Source organism: Typopeltis vanoorti, chromosome 12, assembly GCF_054136105.1.
Source record: "Typopeltis vanoorti isolate ZY-2024b chromosome 12, IOZ_Tvanoo_1.0, whole genome shotgun sequence".
Classification (NCBI taxonomy): Eukaryota; Metazoa; Arthropoda; class Arachnida; order Uropygi; family Thelyphonidae; genus Typopeltis; species Typopeltis vanoorti.
The window spans coordinates 132647029-132663471 of NC_143560.1; the positions used below are offsets into that span (position 1 = coordinate 132647029).

General features: G+C 34.9%; 1 protein-coding gene across 2 annotated transcripts in view; it reads right to left on the reverse strand.

The window, feature by feature from the left end:
• SH3PX1 (sorting nexin 33-like protein SH3PX1) overlaps positions 1–16443 on the reverse strand; it is a 434063-nt gene continuing 417620 nt past the window's right edge. For both annotated transcript variants that reach the window (XM_090401212.1, XM_090401213.1), the window contains 2 exons: positions 9019–9225; positions 1–1036 (listed from right to left, as the gene is read on the reverse strand). In XM_090401212.1, the coding sequence (XP_090257338.1) occupies positions 989–1036; positions 9019–9225 (255 nt within the window). In that variant the 3' untranslated portion in view covers positions 1–988. The remainder of the gene's footprint in view (positions 1037–9018; positions 9226–16443) is intronic.

Consider the following 16443-nt stretch of genomic DNA (forward strand, 5'->3'; position numbering starts at 1 on the left):
TTCATATTCTGAGTTCTTTAATTTTCATATTTTGAGCATAGCAATTTTTAAATTTTAATGCAATACAGGAGCTTTTATCAAGTTACAAGAAAAGCAAGGATTTAAAGTCTAGCACATCAGAAACAACTTTTAATCAACTGTTATAGACAACTGAGAAAAGAAATACGCTGCTTAAAATAATTCTTTTGATTTTAGATGAATACAAATTGTTTTTGCATAAGCAACATTTCAAGCACCTTCTTATGCAGACAAATAAATAGGTAGAATGGCATAATATTGATTTGCTATTTATATGTGGTTAAGTGTAAACTAAAGTTAATAAATACCAATTATCAACAGCAGCAACAATCAGAATGCTTATGTTTTAGGAAGTAGTATTGTTACATTTATCAAAATTTAATATTTAAAAAAATATTTTTGAAATGTTACAACTTTTCTGTTCTTAACCTATGCATATTACTGCAGTATATAACATAAGAAAACAACAAACAAATTGTCAACTTAATTGTAGAACATTGAAGGATTTGCAGACCCATTGTGTTTACGATAATAACAAAAATATAAAATATTTATTTATTTATTTATTTACAGAAATTTTACCATTTAGAGAAGCTGAAAAGAAAACTTCACTGATATTCAATTCTCTATCTGATAATTTATCATAATCACTTTACACGTGCAACTTTTTAGTACAAAATTTCATATGAATATAAAAATACTCCAGGCTTCAAAACATAATCAAGTTTTCTATTGCTACAGGAAGAGAGATTACATTCATGTGCTGCAGTACAGTACAGTAAACAATCATTTCTCTCTCTCTCTCTCTCTCACACACACACACACACAACACATTTTGGTCTATGAATTCATTCCACACTCTGAGGGGCAAAAAGCAGACTGTTACTACTTCTCATTAATGGACGACTACCAATGAGGTCCGGCCTCTGGGTAATCCTTGTATATTAGAGAAAACCTGCTGCTTGGAAGTTTAGGCAGAATCATACATGACTAGAGAATCTCTTAGTTTATCAACAATCTAGGAAAAACAATAAAAAATTGTTACAAAATGCTACCAATAAAAAATGAAATAATTCATGTAAATAAACACTTCTAAACAAATATTGTTTATAACATATAAACCACAACAATGAGTAGTGATGATTTGTTATGATTGTCTTCTATGTCAAAAACTAATTTTCTGTGTCATATTTAAAACTGCAGCATTAAATACCGCCAGTTCTAAATTAATGTGATCACACTGGTTTATATAATTTGATATCATTAACCATAAATAGAGGTTGAGATACAGTCATAAGAACATTATCATTGTTGTATCAATTTTTTTTTTTTATTTATCACCCTGATTTATTTTACTTCATTATAAATACATTTCACATATAATCTAATAATGATGATAGAAAACTATTTTAGAATGCCCTTATATTTAAATGAATGTAATGGCAATCTAAGGTACATATAAGTGAGTGATTTGTTTAATGTGTTATACATGATATGAGGATGATTTTACTTTTATTTCCTTGTATTCATATATGTTAATTGCTGAAATGATAACCAAGTTCATCCTCAAGAAATGCTATTAATGATCTTGGATGTGTTTAACTGAATACAAAGAAACCTAATCTTCATTATTCAAAATCAGAAATTACTTCATGTATGTCCAAATAAATAATTTAATTCATCAAATATTTATTTACAGTAATTTTATATTATTATTATATCGGTATCTCCAGCCAACCATAATTCACATAATACCTATCATACATCTCCTTAAAGTCAGGACAGTTAAAACTGCCTCTGGCAATCCATTTCCCTTGTTCACTACATTATAAGCAAAAAATCTACTTTGCATACCATCAATAACCACACTCTTACACAACTGTTTGACTGAATACTGCATGGAAAGTCTTCCACTGTCATTCTTTCTAAATAAAAAGTCTTCTGTTTTTTTCTTAAAAAAAGCTATTCCCTGTAACCAGGGCTCAACAAGCACACTCACCCACTTGCATGTGACAAGTAGATATTGTGAGCTGACGAGTAGCTGCAGTGTGGACAAAACAGATTTTTTTTTATTTAATTAAAAAAACACCCTACACAACATCTTTTTAACTTTAAGAAAACACAGAAGACTTTTTTTTTCGGAAAGAATGACAAACACCACCACTATGATAACTTTGATGGATGTTCAAAGTTTTTTCACTAGGTTATAAATTAAATTAAAGATGCCAAGAAATTATATTCTTGTTTAATCCTTTGTTCAAGTGTAAGCAAATAAAGTTTGCATGTGATGTATCTTCATGACTAAGCTACTTGTATACAGAGCAGGCATTTCGAACACATGGGCAACATGAGGCCTGCCGACAAGTAACCAATATGGTTATTTAACTTTTGACAACACCGAATTAAATAAACATATTTAAAAAATTAACATTTCCACTTAAGATTATTTTATACACAAAACTACTCTGCAATTTCTAAAGGAAATAATGTTCTATTTGTCATTTCAAAAAATCTTGTTACACCACTGCATAAACATCGAATTTTACCAAATTTTAACAAGCAAGTCTACGTACATGGCTACATCTGCTCACCACAGCAATCGGAGGCTAGCCGTTAGCAATTTTCAAGTCGTAAGAAAGTGGTGTTTTCTTTATAATTAATAAAGAATTTATAAAAATAATGTCGAAACCTTCAACCAATATCAGTAAAAAATGATTAATTTAAGAAGAACATTGTAGTTTTCAAGAAAAATGGGAGTTACAATATTTTTGTATTCAAAGGGAAAAACAAAATTATGCCTGATATGTAGAAACTCTATTGCAGTTTGCAAAGAATATAATATTAAAAGGCATCAACGATACAAATCATAAAGAAAACTATGACAAATATGCTGCAAAACTTTGTGAAGATAAATTGTCAGAATTAAAGTTGACACTTCAAAATCGACAAAATGTATTCGCCAAACTATTGAAGATAATAGAGCTACAGTAAAAACCAGTTATTTGTTATCACATTTAATTGCAAGCAAGTCAAAAACATTCACTGAAGGGGAATTATTCATGAATGTATTATTAAAGCAGTCGAAGTGTTATGTCCTGATCAATTTTTAATGAAATTTAAAAATATAAGCTTATCTTGAAATACCATTGCTAGCAGAATTGATGATATAGCCGGGAACTTAAGGAACCAACTAAAATCAATAATTCCAACATTTCAGACCTATTCCCTTGCAATTGACCAAAGTACAGATGTATGGGATATCGCTCAGCTGGCTGTTTTTTTTATTCGTGGATTATGAACTTAAAAGTAAGTGAAGAACTTCTAGAAATTATTCCTATACACAACAGAACCACTGGAGTTGATATTTTTGATGCCCTTATGGAAGTTTTGAATGAATACAAATTACCATTAAAAAAAAGCTACTAAGTCTTGCAATTGATAGTGCTCCTGCCATGACTGGTGGTGTTAAAGGAGTTGTTACAAATTTAAAAGAAAAATGCAAAGGACAAGATAATAATAATTTTCAACATTTTCATTGTATTATTCATCAGCAAACACTAGGCTCCAAAGTTTTAAATATTGGACATGTCCTAAAAAATGTCAGTAAAATTGCAAATTATATTCGTCCACGTGGGCTTAATCATTGCCAATTTAGTAACTTTCTAGAAGATCTTAATCTTAAGCTACAAGGCAAACATCAAGTAGTTACCATGTTATTTGACAATATTAACATTTTCATACAGAAATTATTACTTTGGGAAAAACAAATTCAAAAAGAAAATTTATCCCATTTTGAATGTTGTCAATCATTATTACAAAAATCACCGAAATTGAAAATTTCAGAATATGCCAATCAAATTAAGTTATTAGAAACTGAATTTGAAAAAAGATTTTTAGATTTTAAGAAATATGAAAATCAGTTTCACCTATTTACTTCTCTATCGACTGATGTTGAAACTGTTGATGACAATTTACAGTTGGAATTAATCAAAATTCAATGTGATTCTGTACTGAAACAAAAATATATGGATGTTGGAATTCCAAAGTTCTATAATTATTTATCAGCCGATCGATATCCCAATGTATGTGCAATTAGGAGTATTTTATCTATGTTTGGTAGCACATATTTATGCGAACAACTATTTTCAACTTTAAAAAATAATAAAACTGCGGAAAGATCAAGATTAACAGACCAGCATGTGCAAACAATATTGAAAATAACTACAACTCAACAAATTCAACCAAATTTTGAAGATTACGTTAATGAAAAATGTTGTCAAGTTTTTCAAAAAAATGATATGTATAATTTTATTTAAATATGTAAACTTTATATTTTATATGCATTTTTATAACATGGTTGTATTTTGTACTTATATACTCCAATGTTAATATTAAAAAATCTGTTTCCTCTTTATTTCGAGATTTTTTTTTCTTTTGCAGCCTGCGGCTTGATGTAAAATTCTTAATTTGGCCCTTGGAGGTAAATGAGTTTGATATGCCTGATATAGAGGCTAATGACTTCACATTAACTGTCTTACTATACTATGATGCAAAGCACACATCCTTTTGGGTGTACATAATGCTACATTATGGGAAGGGCCACTACTTAGGTTGGTTTCAACGTTTATTGAGATGAAAAAGTAAAGGGGTGTTCATCATAGACCAAGAATTAGTATAGGAGTGCAAGAGAACCAGATAGATAGTATGAGATAGAATAAATGCCTCAGCTTTTTTATATCATCATTTTTTTTTTCAAACAAAGTTTGCATGTGAAGTATCTTCACGACCACTTCGAGATACTTCACGTTTGCTGCACACACTTGGATAAAGGATTAAATAAGAATATAATTTCTTGGCATATTTAATTTAATTTATAACCAAGTGAAAAAATTTTCTATGACTAAATGTAACAACTTTACACTACTTGTATATGAGAAATATATGAAACCATCTGCATTACTTCCACTTTGGTATCTCTTCTGGATCTGGCTGCTACTGATGAGATCTCAATAAAGATTGACACCAGTCTGAGTAGTGGCACATCAAATAATGCACAGCATTATTTGAATTAAAAAGATTCTGACTAGGCTCTTTAATTTAAATCTTAGCCTGGTAGAGTTCCAAGGGAATTGAAAGAAGGTAAAATAATTGCCTTGCATTAAGAGAGGTTCTATGACTGCAGTATCAATTATAGACAAATCCACATCTCAGGAGTGGTGGTAAAAGTACTGGAAAAATTAGTCAAAAAGAGAATTCAAGAATGGGTGGATAAGAATATGATACCCTATGAGACACAACATGGCTTTGTGAAGGGTTAATCATGCCTTAGTAATTTACTAACTTTTTATAATAGAGTAACAGCTGAATTGGGTAAAGAAAATGGCTACACAATGATTCTGCTTGATTTTCCAAAGACATTTGACAGAATACTACATGAAACTCTGCAAATTAGAACAAATGTGGGTGGATAAGAGGGTGGCTGCTGTGGACAGCTATGAAGGATATGGAGGGGTAGAATCAAGGCAAAAACAGGTGACTAGTGGTGTACCACAAGGTTCAGTGCTGGGACATCCACTGCTGTATAATTTCACCATAATGATATAGGAAATATTCAGCTGTTTACTGATGATGCAAAATTAGGTATAGTAATAGCTAATCAAGGCGATGTGGAGAGCTTGCAGGATGATTTAAATAGGCTGTCAGCATGGACAAAAGATAATGAATGTCACTTAAATGTGAAGAAATGTAAGCCAGTCACATTATGGCTGGCTTACTTGTAATCTATTTAACCCAAAATGCATAGTTTTACATTTCTCCACATTTAAGTGACATTCATTATCTTTTGCCCATGCTGACAGCCTGGCACCTCATAGGGTACCAGTCCCAAGAGCAAGTAAATAGGTGAAGATTAAGCGAAGGGCTAGCAACCCATCCTCATAAAAAAAAAAAGTGTTTTACTATGGAAACCAGGACCACAGAAATATCTGACCAAAATGTAATACTAAATGAAGACAGAAACTGTTGAGAATGACATCCCCTAACGAAAGCTCTTATGGAGAAATTAGGGAATTGAGGAATACAGCAGGAAATTTGGACAAGACATAAAAACCAAAAGAGATATATAAACTATTTGGAGCCAGAAAAACAATATGAATTGATGTTTAAATGTGAGGACTATGTATGGAGGACTACAAAATTGAAATATTGAGAAAAGCAAGACAAGATGGAATAATGGATAGGGATTGATCCAGTTGAGTTTAGGAGAAACAACAATATATGCTGGAAACAATAAATGCTGGCTTGCATTCATGTTGCACAAAAGTGCAACATGAATGCAAGCCAGCACCTAAGTCTAAATACTCATTTACTGCTCTGTCTACTTACTATTATATTATGATCCTACTAAATCACTGATCAAAAAATTAAAGTCTACTCAAAAAGATATCTTACAATATCTTACAAAAATAAATAAATAAATTCTTTTGTTCTTGCCTGCCCAGGGGAAGATGCACTCCAAAGATGCTATCATTGGACCTTTCACAGGACCAAACAATGGTAGTCAGAGGATGCCAGATTTGGGCTGTGGACTGGATAGTGAAGATCAGTCTAGCCAAATGTTGCAATGATGTGAAGTAAGGCACTGTTGTGGTTTCACCATTTTTAAAGTATCTGACACAGTATCTAATTGTGCTCATGCCAACAGTATCATCTCCATACACATTTTTCAGATGGGTATGAATTTCCACTGTAAGGAATTCCATCAATATTCTCTGCTTCATACTATAACAGCCAATATTTTGAAGTACTTGTAAGTTGAGCTCATGTGACTGATTGCAGCACAAAGTTACTGTGCTGGAACTAGAGAATACTACTATTGACCATATGATCAATGACATATACTTTTCTACAGTGCTCGACTTAAAAAAAAAAGGGGGGGTGCTACTGCTTTTGTACCATCCACTGTGCTATATAAATTTATAAAAACATTTCAAACTATTTATTTTGTTTCAATAATGAAATACTGTGAGCTGGAATAATCAAAAGAATTCTAAAAACAGAGAAAAAACTCATGTAAAAAAATTTAATATTATAGAATTTTCTCTTAAGTATCATAGACATCATCATCAATGACAGATCACAGAACAGCAATAAGGTCAATAATTTCCTAACTTATTAAAAAAATTATATAAATATATACATAAACAAAATAAAGTTAGGAAAGATTAGCAGATTTAAAAAGTATACTATCTCCCACAAAGGGGAGATAGTATACTTTTTAGATGAGGATGAAATAACCTAATAAACTGTTCACTGAACACGTCAGTTATATCCTCTACAGAAGTTACCAATCTATAATTTTTCACTAATGTCCTCCCATTATCATTCTCATTTCTACTTGCCACATACTAAAAGAACTATAATTTTTATTGGCTTGACTAGGTAATTTCTTCTCATATTGCACTTTTGTTTTCCTTGACAAATGAGTCATTTCCTGGCCTACTCTTTGTACTCCTTATATTATCCTTCATTTTGTACTATCTTCATGCTCATTGCATGCGTAATCTCTTCATTCACCCATTTTACTTCTACCTTATTTAGATCTTTTATCTATGGAATACACTCAGAGCTTACTACTATCAAATATCTCTTAATCAGTGCCTATGCAGCATCTATCTCCCTTTCACCCAACTCCTTTTTCCATGCTATAGCCTCCCATTTGTCTCACGAACCACAAATTTTCCTCATAGCAGTTCTCATATGACTGGCTACAACTCAGGTGATCATCTCATGCTCATCCTCACCAATTGAAAGAAAATTAGACTCCATTCTCAATCACATCCTCTGATGATATGATCAGACCTAAGACTCTCAACTCTTGAATGGCATCCATTACATATTACCTAAGATAGCTATCCCTCAGGAAATTCATTCTCCTTATTTCCTGATGCTATCTCTTCATTCCAATCAATATTATCACAATTAAAATCACTCATAATGATTTCCCTTCTCTGATTTGCTTATACATTTGTCTTCACCCTCCACATTCCCTTTCTCATAGTAACATCCAATTAAATATCTGTTATTTTCCTCTCAAGTAGATATAATTTTCCTGCTAACATCAGAAGCACTCCCCATCCCCTTTTTGTCCTTCCTATCCTTACAAAATTCACACCATTCCATTTCTATTCACATAAGAATATCATTTTCATCTAACCAGGTTTTATTTTCAAACTATTTTTGGATGAATAAACTCAATTCAACACAGTTTATCTCCCTTATTTCTCATCCTCTTGGCACTCATAAATAACAGCAATTCATTTCTTGGTCTATAACCCATGCTATCCCCACCTGTGACTTCTCCACATCTGCATTCCATCTTCATTCCAGTCAACATAGGAATGAAATGTCCTAGAATGTATGTGAAGTAGTTGCATTGGGAGAGATTTGGGGTATAGGGTTATAAATCATTTCATTCCTATGTTGACTATCCCTGTATATGCATTTATTACTGCTTCCAGAATCCACTCTCCTTACACTGAGTGCTAACCACTCCTCTATAGCACAACTGAAAGAAAGAGCAAAACCTTATGACCTTTGACTGGAAAAGACCTGTTTGATTTTTGTTGTGACAAGAGGAATCTTTAGATGGACATTTTCAACTGAAGGTGAATTAACCGATCTTGTATGGAGGTAGCAGGGTTTTTTTCTCACAGAAACTTGAGTTTTTCATCCTGAATATAGGTAAATTATCCATGAGAACACATGCAATTTACAGACAAAAATACTGTTGTTAGTGGTGATGAGCAGTAGATGGTGTTGATGGTAGTAGTAGTGTTGTTGTGTGTATGTTGAGAATTGTAGGGGAGACAGTGAAATTGGTGTAATGCCCCCTCCTGTGATGAGTCCTTGGAGGTGTCATGTAATAATAATAAAGTTTTTATGTAAATTTCTTTTGTTTTTAGAATTCTTTTGGTCAAATTATTTCACCAAGTTTCTCACCTTCTCATAAAAATCAATTTGAGCTTTTAAATAAGTTTGCATCATAGTTTTGAAATAAACTATCCTCTCATGATGAAAATGGTTAATTTCTGCTAAGGTTGCATAGGAAATAACATCGATACGTCCATCAACTGACTCAATTTCTTCAGATCCTAGTTTTCCTTCCTCTGCTAATTTTTGATACTCTTTCTTTTTAGTTATAGCCCTCTAAAAATGAAACAGTTTTAAGTAAAACAAAGAGTATATGAATATCAAGCAAATCATTTTTAATATTTTAAATGTAAATATCGATCTTATATAAGTAGTTTTGGGCAAATATAAGAGTTATCCACAGTTTATTATAAATAAATTATGTAAAATTAAAAATTTACCATACATTTATCTAATTTTTTTATTATATCACAGTTCAGAATAAAACAATTATTATTTCTCAAATTCTTGTAAAACATAATTATTGCTTAATAAATATTACCAGAACTAGCTGGAAGAACCTGAGTGTTAACTCTGAAAGATATATATGTTATGAGCCAGTTGTAAATATTGTAGGGGTGAGATAGTTGCATTCTACTACTACTATTCCACCCCCCCCCCCCGACATTTGTAAGAAGGAGAACCAATATATACTTAATGATCTACTTTTATAATGTTTTACAGTATGAAGTTCTTCTGAGTGTGCTAGACAGAAAATGGACTAATGCAAGAATTTTAGTTAAGATAAAAAGCCAAATGGCTAGTTTTCTGGCACCTTAATATAGAAAATAAGGAGATAAACATCCTTTGTTGTTTTATAGCCAGTAAGCGAAACTAAAGATCGATAACTACGATCTATAAGTTTCATGCCGAAAAACTATCGGCGAAGGCAATTCGAAGTAAAGGTGGAGCAAGCTCCCTCATTATTCTTGATATTTTCTCATAATGTAAAACACAGCTCCTAGGAGATGTAATACTGTCATTACATTATGAGGAGAGGTCACTACCCAGACCGGTTTCAACCTTTTTTGAGGTCTCATTTAGTTTCGCTTACTGGCTATAAAACAACAAAGGATGTTTATTCCCTTATTTTCTATATTAAGGTGCCAGAAAACTAACCATTTGGCTTTTTATCTTAACTAAAATATAATTACACCTTTTTGGCATTCATATAGTGAAGGTATGCAAGTTCTTTTCACTAAGCTTTGATATCTTCCAGGTCTACCTACTCACTGATGAGACCTCAAAAAAGGTTGAAACCGGTCTGGGTAGTGACCTCTCCTCATAATGTAATGACAGTATTACATCTCCTAGGAGCTGTGTTTTACATTATGAGAAAATATCAAGAATAGTGAGGGAGCTTGCTCCACCTTTACTTCAAATTGCCTTTGCCGATAATTTTTCAGCATGAAACTTATAGATCGTAGTTATCGATCTTTAGTTTCGCTTACTGGCTATAAAACAACAAAGGATGTTTATCCCCTTATTTTCTAATGCAAGAATTATGATTTAAACACAAACCTAAATAACACAGGCAATTTATTGATTTATCTTAATTCAGCTGATGGCTAGATCAACTCATTAGTTAATCTAGCCATTAGCAACATGCTCCCCCACATGGTAAATAAATAAATTTCGTGTGATGATACTGCGTTCCACCTTTTTACGGGAGTTCACAGTACCATCTAGTCTCCCCCAAATTTTATCGGGCTCCGGAACCGGCATAGGTCAGTATTCCTGAATGTAATCCGTGTGTCCTCAGACCAGTTTGCCTGCTTGCGGGATGAAAAAGACCAGATAAACTGTTGGAAAAAACCCTGCTGTCCATGCCCAAGACTGGCTAACTTGGCTATGGCTGAGAAAGATCCTTAAGCTCCTCACGTCGTTGACGGGAATCAAACCTAGGACATTCCTTCCCCAGGCATATGGTTGCGAAGCGCAAAGCCACTAAGCTAACCGTGCGGACCTTGTTCATGAATGGATTTTACTTTTGCTAGCTGCAGACTATACAAAACAGAATATTTATTTATTTTAATAAAAAATTAATAATAATAACTTCTCAATCCATGGTACAGCATCCCTAATCACTTTATGGAACTCCTACTGACTTATTGGAATACATCATTTAAAAACTGCACATGTATGGAGGGGTCTTGGCGAGTGCAGGTACATCCCAGTTATACAACACATTAGACCATGCACCTCAATTTCTTCCTCTAATCAACAACAAAACAATAGAATTATAGAGAAACATTACTTTTTTTTTCCTTTGGAAATTCATGATCAAATTTGTTCTATATGAACTAGTTTCCAGAACTTTCAGTCACAAAATCCAGTCTGTGAGTGGTCTCCCAAATTCTAACCATTAATTTCATTTGTCACTGCATATTTTATATATATATATATATAAACATCTTCACTTCCACTAAAAATCTGAACTTCTGATGTTTTTCTTTCTATTTGAAGATAGTAAAGAGAAGAAAACAACCACTGAAAAGCAAACTTCCACATATTCTCTCTCTCTCTAATAGTTGAACATGCTAGTCACCATGTTTTTCTCCTCCGTGCATGATTCCATCAGAGATTATACTTCCAGTTGCTGGTTCAGTCACGAAGCAACAACTTGCCATTATGATCAATTGTAAAAGCACATTTCATGAAAACAGAACCTCACCAAAATGAATATACATTTTTGTCTCATTAATTATAAATATCTTCGAAAGTTAATATCAAATTATAATTGTAAGATCTAAAATAATGATATTTGTTTCTAACAAACAATCTTTCAATTAAATATCTTCACATTCATCATTCTCAACATCAGAAACCTCTAGGTTTCTAATAATGAGAATAATGTCAAGACCTCATCAAGGGAGGTCTTGACATTATTCATATCAGTTGTCATATCTTCTCATGAACTCATTCACATTACATGCATCCCCCACTTTAATAGCTCTGTGAAAGAAAAATTTTCACTTCATTTCATTTACATTATGCGTGTGGGATCCTAACAGGACAATAGTTTCCTACTCTTACTGGTGTATTGCACTCTATCATTACAATTCAGTGGCTTAGGACCTTTCTTCACCTGGCTTAGAAGAAGGCTACTGTCTTCTGGAGGCAATGTATATCCCAAAGGTTCTCATAATGTAGATGCCCCCTCTTTGGAGTGGTGCAGAAGGTGATAGGAAACAATTTTTATCACTAGCCGGTCTCATACGGAGGTGGAGGGTTTTCTTACGAAAACTCGGGTTTTTTTGTCTGTCAGAACAAGCAAACCGGCTCCATCAACACACATACCTTTCCCCTCCAATCAGGCTCTGCAACAAGTCAGTTGGGAACTTAAATTCCAAAGATGATCCAATGTCCTCTCCTAATCTTTCATAGAATGAAAAATTTCATCAACTAATATCCTATAAAACCCTGATGGAGGACTGTAGGCCTCTATCATATCATTCCCAATTTCTCCTGTTCAACAGTGCCTGTGGTATACGTACTATCAATTTGTCTTCATAATCTACATTCCATAGTTCCAATATCATCTTTGTAACTCTTTCTCCTACCCTCTTTACAACTATGTCCTCAGACCCCAGGTATGGTCATATGAAGGCTTTGTCTTCCTTATTCTTACACAGCAAAGTTCATTTCAACATCACCTTTATTCTTTGAGTTGCATTTGCAACTTTTGCTGTGTGCCCATTGAACTTCAACTTCCTATCCACAGTTATTGCCAGTTCCCTAGCCTCATCAGTTTTGCCAAGCATAATCCCACTAATATAAATATGCCACTGAAAATCTCATCACACCAAAATGCAGAACTTTACATTTAATTAACAGCCATTATAATTTGCCCACAGTTCCAGTCTATTCAAATCATTCTGTAAGTGAACATCCGTAGCTCAGTCGGCATAAACGAAGTCCTTTGGTTGGAAAGACTGGGGTTCGATTCCCATCCATGACATGAGGAACCTTTATCTGGTTCCTTTCAACTAAAAGTGAGTTAGCTGGTCTCATACAGAGGTAGAGGGTTTTTTCACCTGGAAACTCGGGATTTTTGTCCCTCAGAACAAGAAAACTGGCTCATGAACACACCAGGATCTACAGTCATAAAATACATACTTAATTCTTCTTTAGGAGGGCTCAACCAGTCCTAAGGGACGTTTGAGAAAAGGGAGAACCCCACATGAAATAAATAAATAAATTCTGTAAATGCAGCATATCAGTAACATCCACGATTGCTATGCCTATATTTGCATCAACAAACAAATGAACATCTATCAGGTCTTTCCCAGTATCATTCATGTATACATTGAACAACAATTTTCCAAGGACTGATCCATGAAGTACACCACTGGTCAACTCAAATCTGGAACATTTAACCCCCACCCCCAATGCCACTTTGTAATACTTATGCAATCAGTTGCATACTTATCAAAATCAGCAGTTTATATCCCAATCTCATATCTTCCAATTTATGCAACAGCCTTTCATGTGGAAACCTGTCAAATGCCTCAGAAAAGGCTTAAAGTAACAGTATGTCTTCATCCAAGAAGGGAAGAAAGAAAGGGGCTCGCACCCCACCCCGACCTTCAGTAATACTGAGATATCCAATTTCTTTTCTTGGACTGACCCAGACCTAGAAGTGCCCAGACCTCTGGGTCTGGTTCTCACTGAAGAGACCTCAATAAAGGTCGAAACCGGTCTGGGTAGTGACCCTTTCCATAACGCACAGCATTATACATGTCCACAAGGAGATGTGCTTTGCATTATGGGAAAACTAAGGCAAGTGATGTGAACTCTTAGCATCCTTATACAAATCGCCTCAGTCTCCTGAAAATATTTCAGGCACAAACTTTGTTTACTTACACTTGGTATCTTTAATTTATAGCATAACGAAGTGAAAAAACTTCCAACAACTGTATGAGAGTTCTTACCACCTTTTCTAAAATCTTCACCATTACTGTGGAGATAATAAGTTGGCAGCAGTTAGAGATTTCTTTTTGCACCACCCCTGTACAATATGACTATCACACATTCTTTCTGTTTCTGTGGGTTCTTTCCTGAGCTAAAGTTATACAACCATCCCTTAAGTATACATGTCAATACCATATCTGTCCCTATTCCCAAATCCTCATCCAGGTTATACAAATTTTTTAGGACCTCATTCTTATGAGCCTCCATCTTCTTCTTCTTCTTCTACAGCTTCTCCCACTTAAGTGGGGTCACTGTTTGTTATGAGTCTCCTCCACACCTTCCTGTCTTGGGCTGTCACCGCATCCAAGTTCTTCATCTTCAAGTCCTCTTCTACCAGCTCCCTCCATCTCTTCTTTGGCCGCCTACGCTTCCGCCTTCCTTGTACATCCATCTGCATGACCCTTCTTCCCACATATTCGTCCTCCCTTCTCATCACATGACCAAACCATCTCAACCTTGCCTCCTGTATTTTCGCTCCTAAGTTCATAACTTTCACTGTTCCCCTCACATAGTCATTTCTCAGATGATCCTTTCTGGTCACACCGCACATCCACCTAAGCATTCTCATCTCTGCTACTTCCATCCTGCTGATGTTATTTTTCCTCAGGGCCACAATTTCTATAGCATATGTCATAGCTGGCCTCACTACTGTCCTATAAATTTTGCCTTTCAGATTGATCGGCACCCTCTTATCGCATAACACTCCAGCCATCTCCCTCTAGTTCCTCCAACCCGCTTGTATCCTACATCCCACTTCCTTCTCAGCTCCTCCATCTTCTTCCACTGTTGAACCTAAGTATCTAAAGTCTCTCACCTTCCTGATGACATTTCCTTCCAGCTCCAGATCTGTCTCCTGGCCACCGCCCACTGCGCAACACATATACTCTGTCTTACTTCTGCTCAGTCTCATACCTCACTCTTCCAGTACTTTTCTCCATCTTTCCAGTTTAGTTTCCGCTTCTTCTCTTGAATCCACACACAGCAAGATGTCATCTGCATACAACATTGTCCAAGGTGCATCTTCTCTCACCTCCTCTGTTACCACCTCCATCACAATATTAAACAGAAACGGACTTAATGCTGACCCTTGATGCAAGCCAACTGTTACTTGAAAACTTTCTGTCTGTCCCAAACAGGTCCGAACACTTGTCTTCACATTTCTGTACATTTCCCGCACCAACCTGACATATTTCTCCGGCACCTTCTTCTCCCTCAGACACCTCCAGACTTCTTGCCTTGGCACTCTATCGTATGCTTTCTCCAGATCAATAAATACCAGATGTAGCTCCCTTTGTTTCTCTCGATATTTTTCCATCATCTGTCGTAACCCAAAGATAGCATCTGTTGTTGATCTACCAGGCATGAAGCCAAATTGTTCCTTTGCAATCTCCACCTCCTCCCTCAATCTACCATCAAGAACCCTTTCTAGGATCTTCATTGTGTGGGACATCAACTTTATTCCTCTGTAATTTTTACAGTCTTGTGCATCCCCTTTACCCTAGTAGATGGGAACAAGAGTACTCTCCCTCCATTCCTCGGGTATATTTTCCTGTTGGCAAACTTTCATGAACAGATCCCATAGCAGGTCAATTCCCTCTTTCCCCAGTGCCTTCCATGCCTCCACTGGAATTCTGTCAGGGCTCACCGCTTTTCCATTCCTCATCCTCTTCATGGCCTCCGTCACTTCCATTCTACTGATGTTCTGCACCATCCCCTCAGAAGGCTGCCCATCTCCTCTGTGATGGGCATTTTTCCTCATTCAAAAGTCCCTCAAAGTATATTTTCCATCTGTTTCTTATGTCCACATCCCTCCATAATACTCTTCCTTCAGCATCTTTGATCTGCCTCACATGTAAGATGTGTCCTTAGCTGCTTTATTTCTACATTTCGCTAGTTGGTAAATTTTCCTCTGTCCTTCCTTTGTTTCTAATTGATCATACAGATCTTGATATGCCATGGCCTTCGCCTGTGCCACAACTCTCTTGGCTTCTTGCTTTCTCTCTTTGTACACCTCTCTGTCCTCTTCCACTCTTGACTCATCCCACTTCTGCTTTGCCTTCCTCTTAGCTGTCACTGCCACTTGTACATCATTATTCCACCACCAACCCTCCTTCTGCTCTCTAATCTTTCCAGATGTCTCACCAAGCACCTCGATTGCACTCTTATGAGCCTCCATCTCTTTATCAAATCTAATAGTAGTAGTACTGCGCACTATGTTGATACTGTGAAAATATTCATAATTTTAAATTATGCCAATTGTTTATATTAGTAGATTATTTGTTTTGATTTCATAACACGTATTTTCGGCACTTACGATGTGCCCGTTATTGATGTTATTTTGTCAAAATGAAATGTAAAGCATTTAAAAAAATTTATGTACTTACTGGATTTAGATAGTTGTGTTACTTTCAGAAATTTTATTGTAGTTTAAAATTTTGTGTTTTGAAAAGACATTCTCGTTATGCTAACGGAGATGAGTCA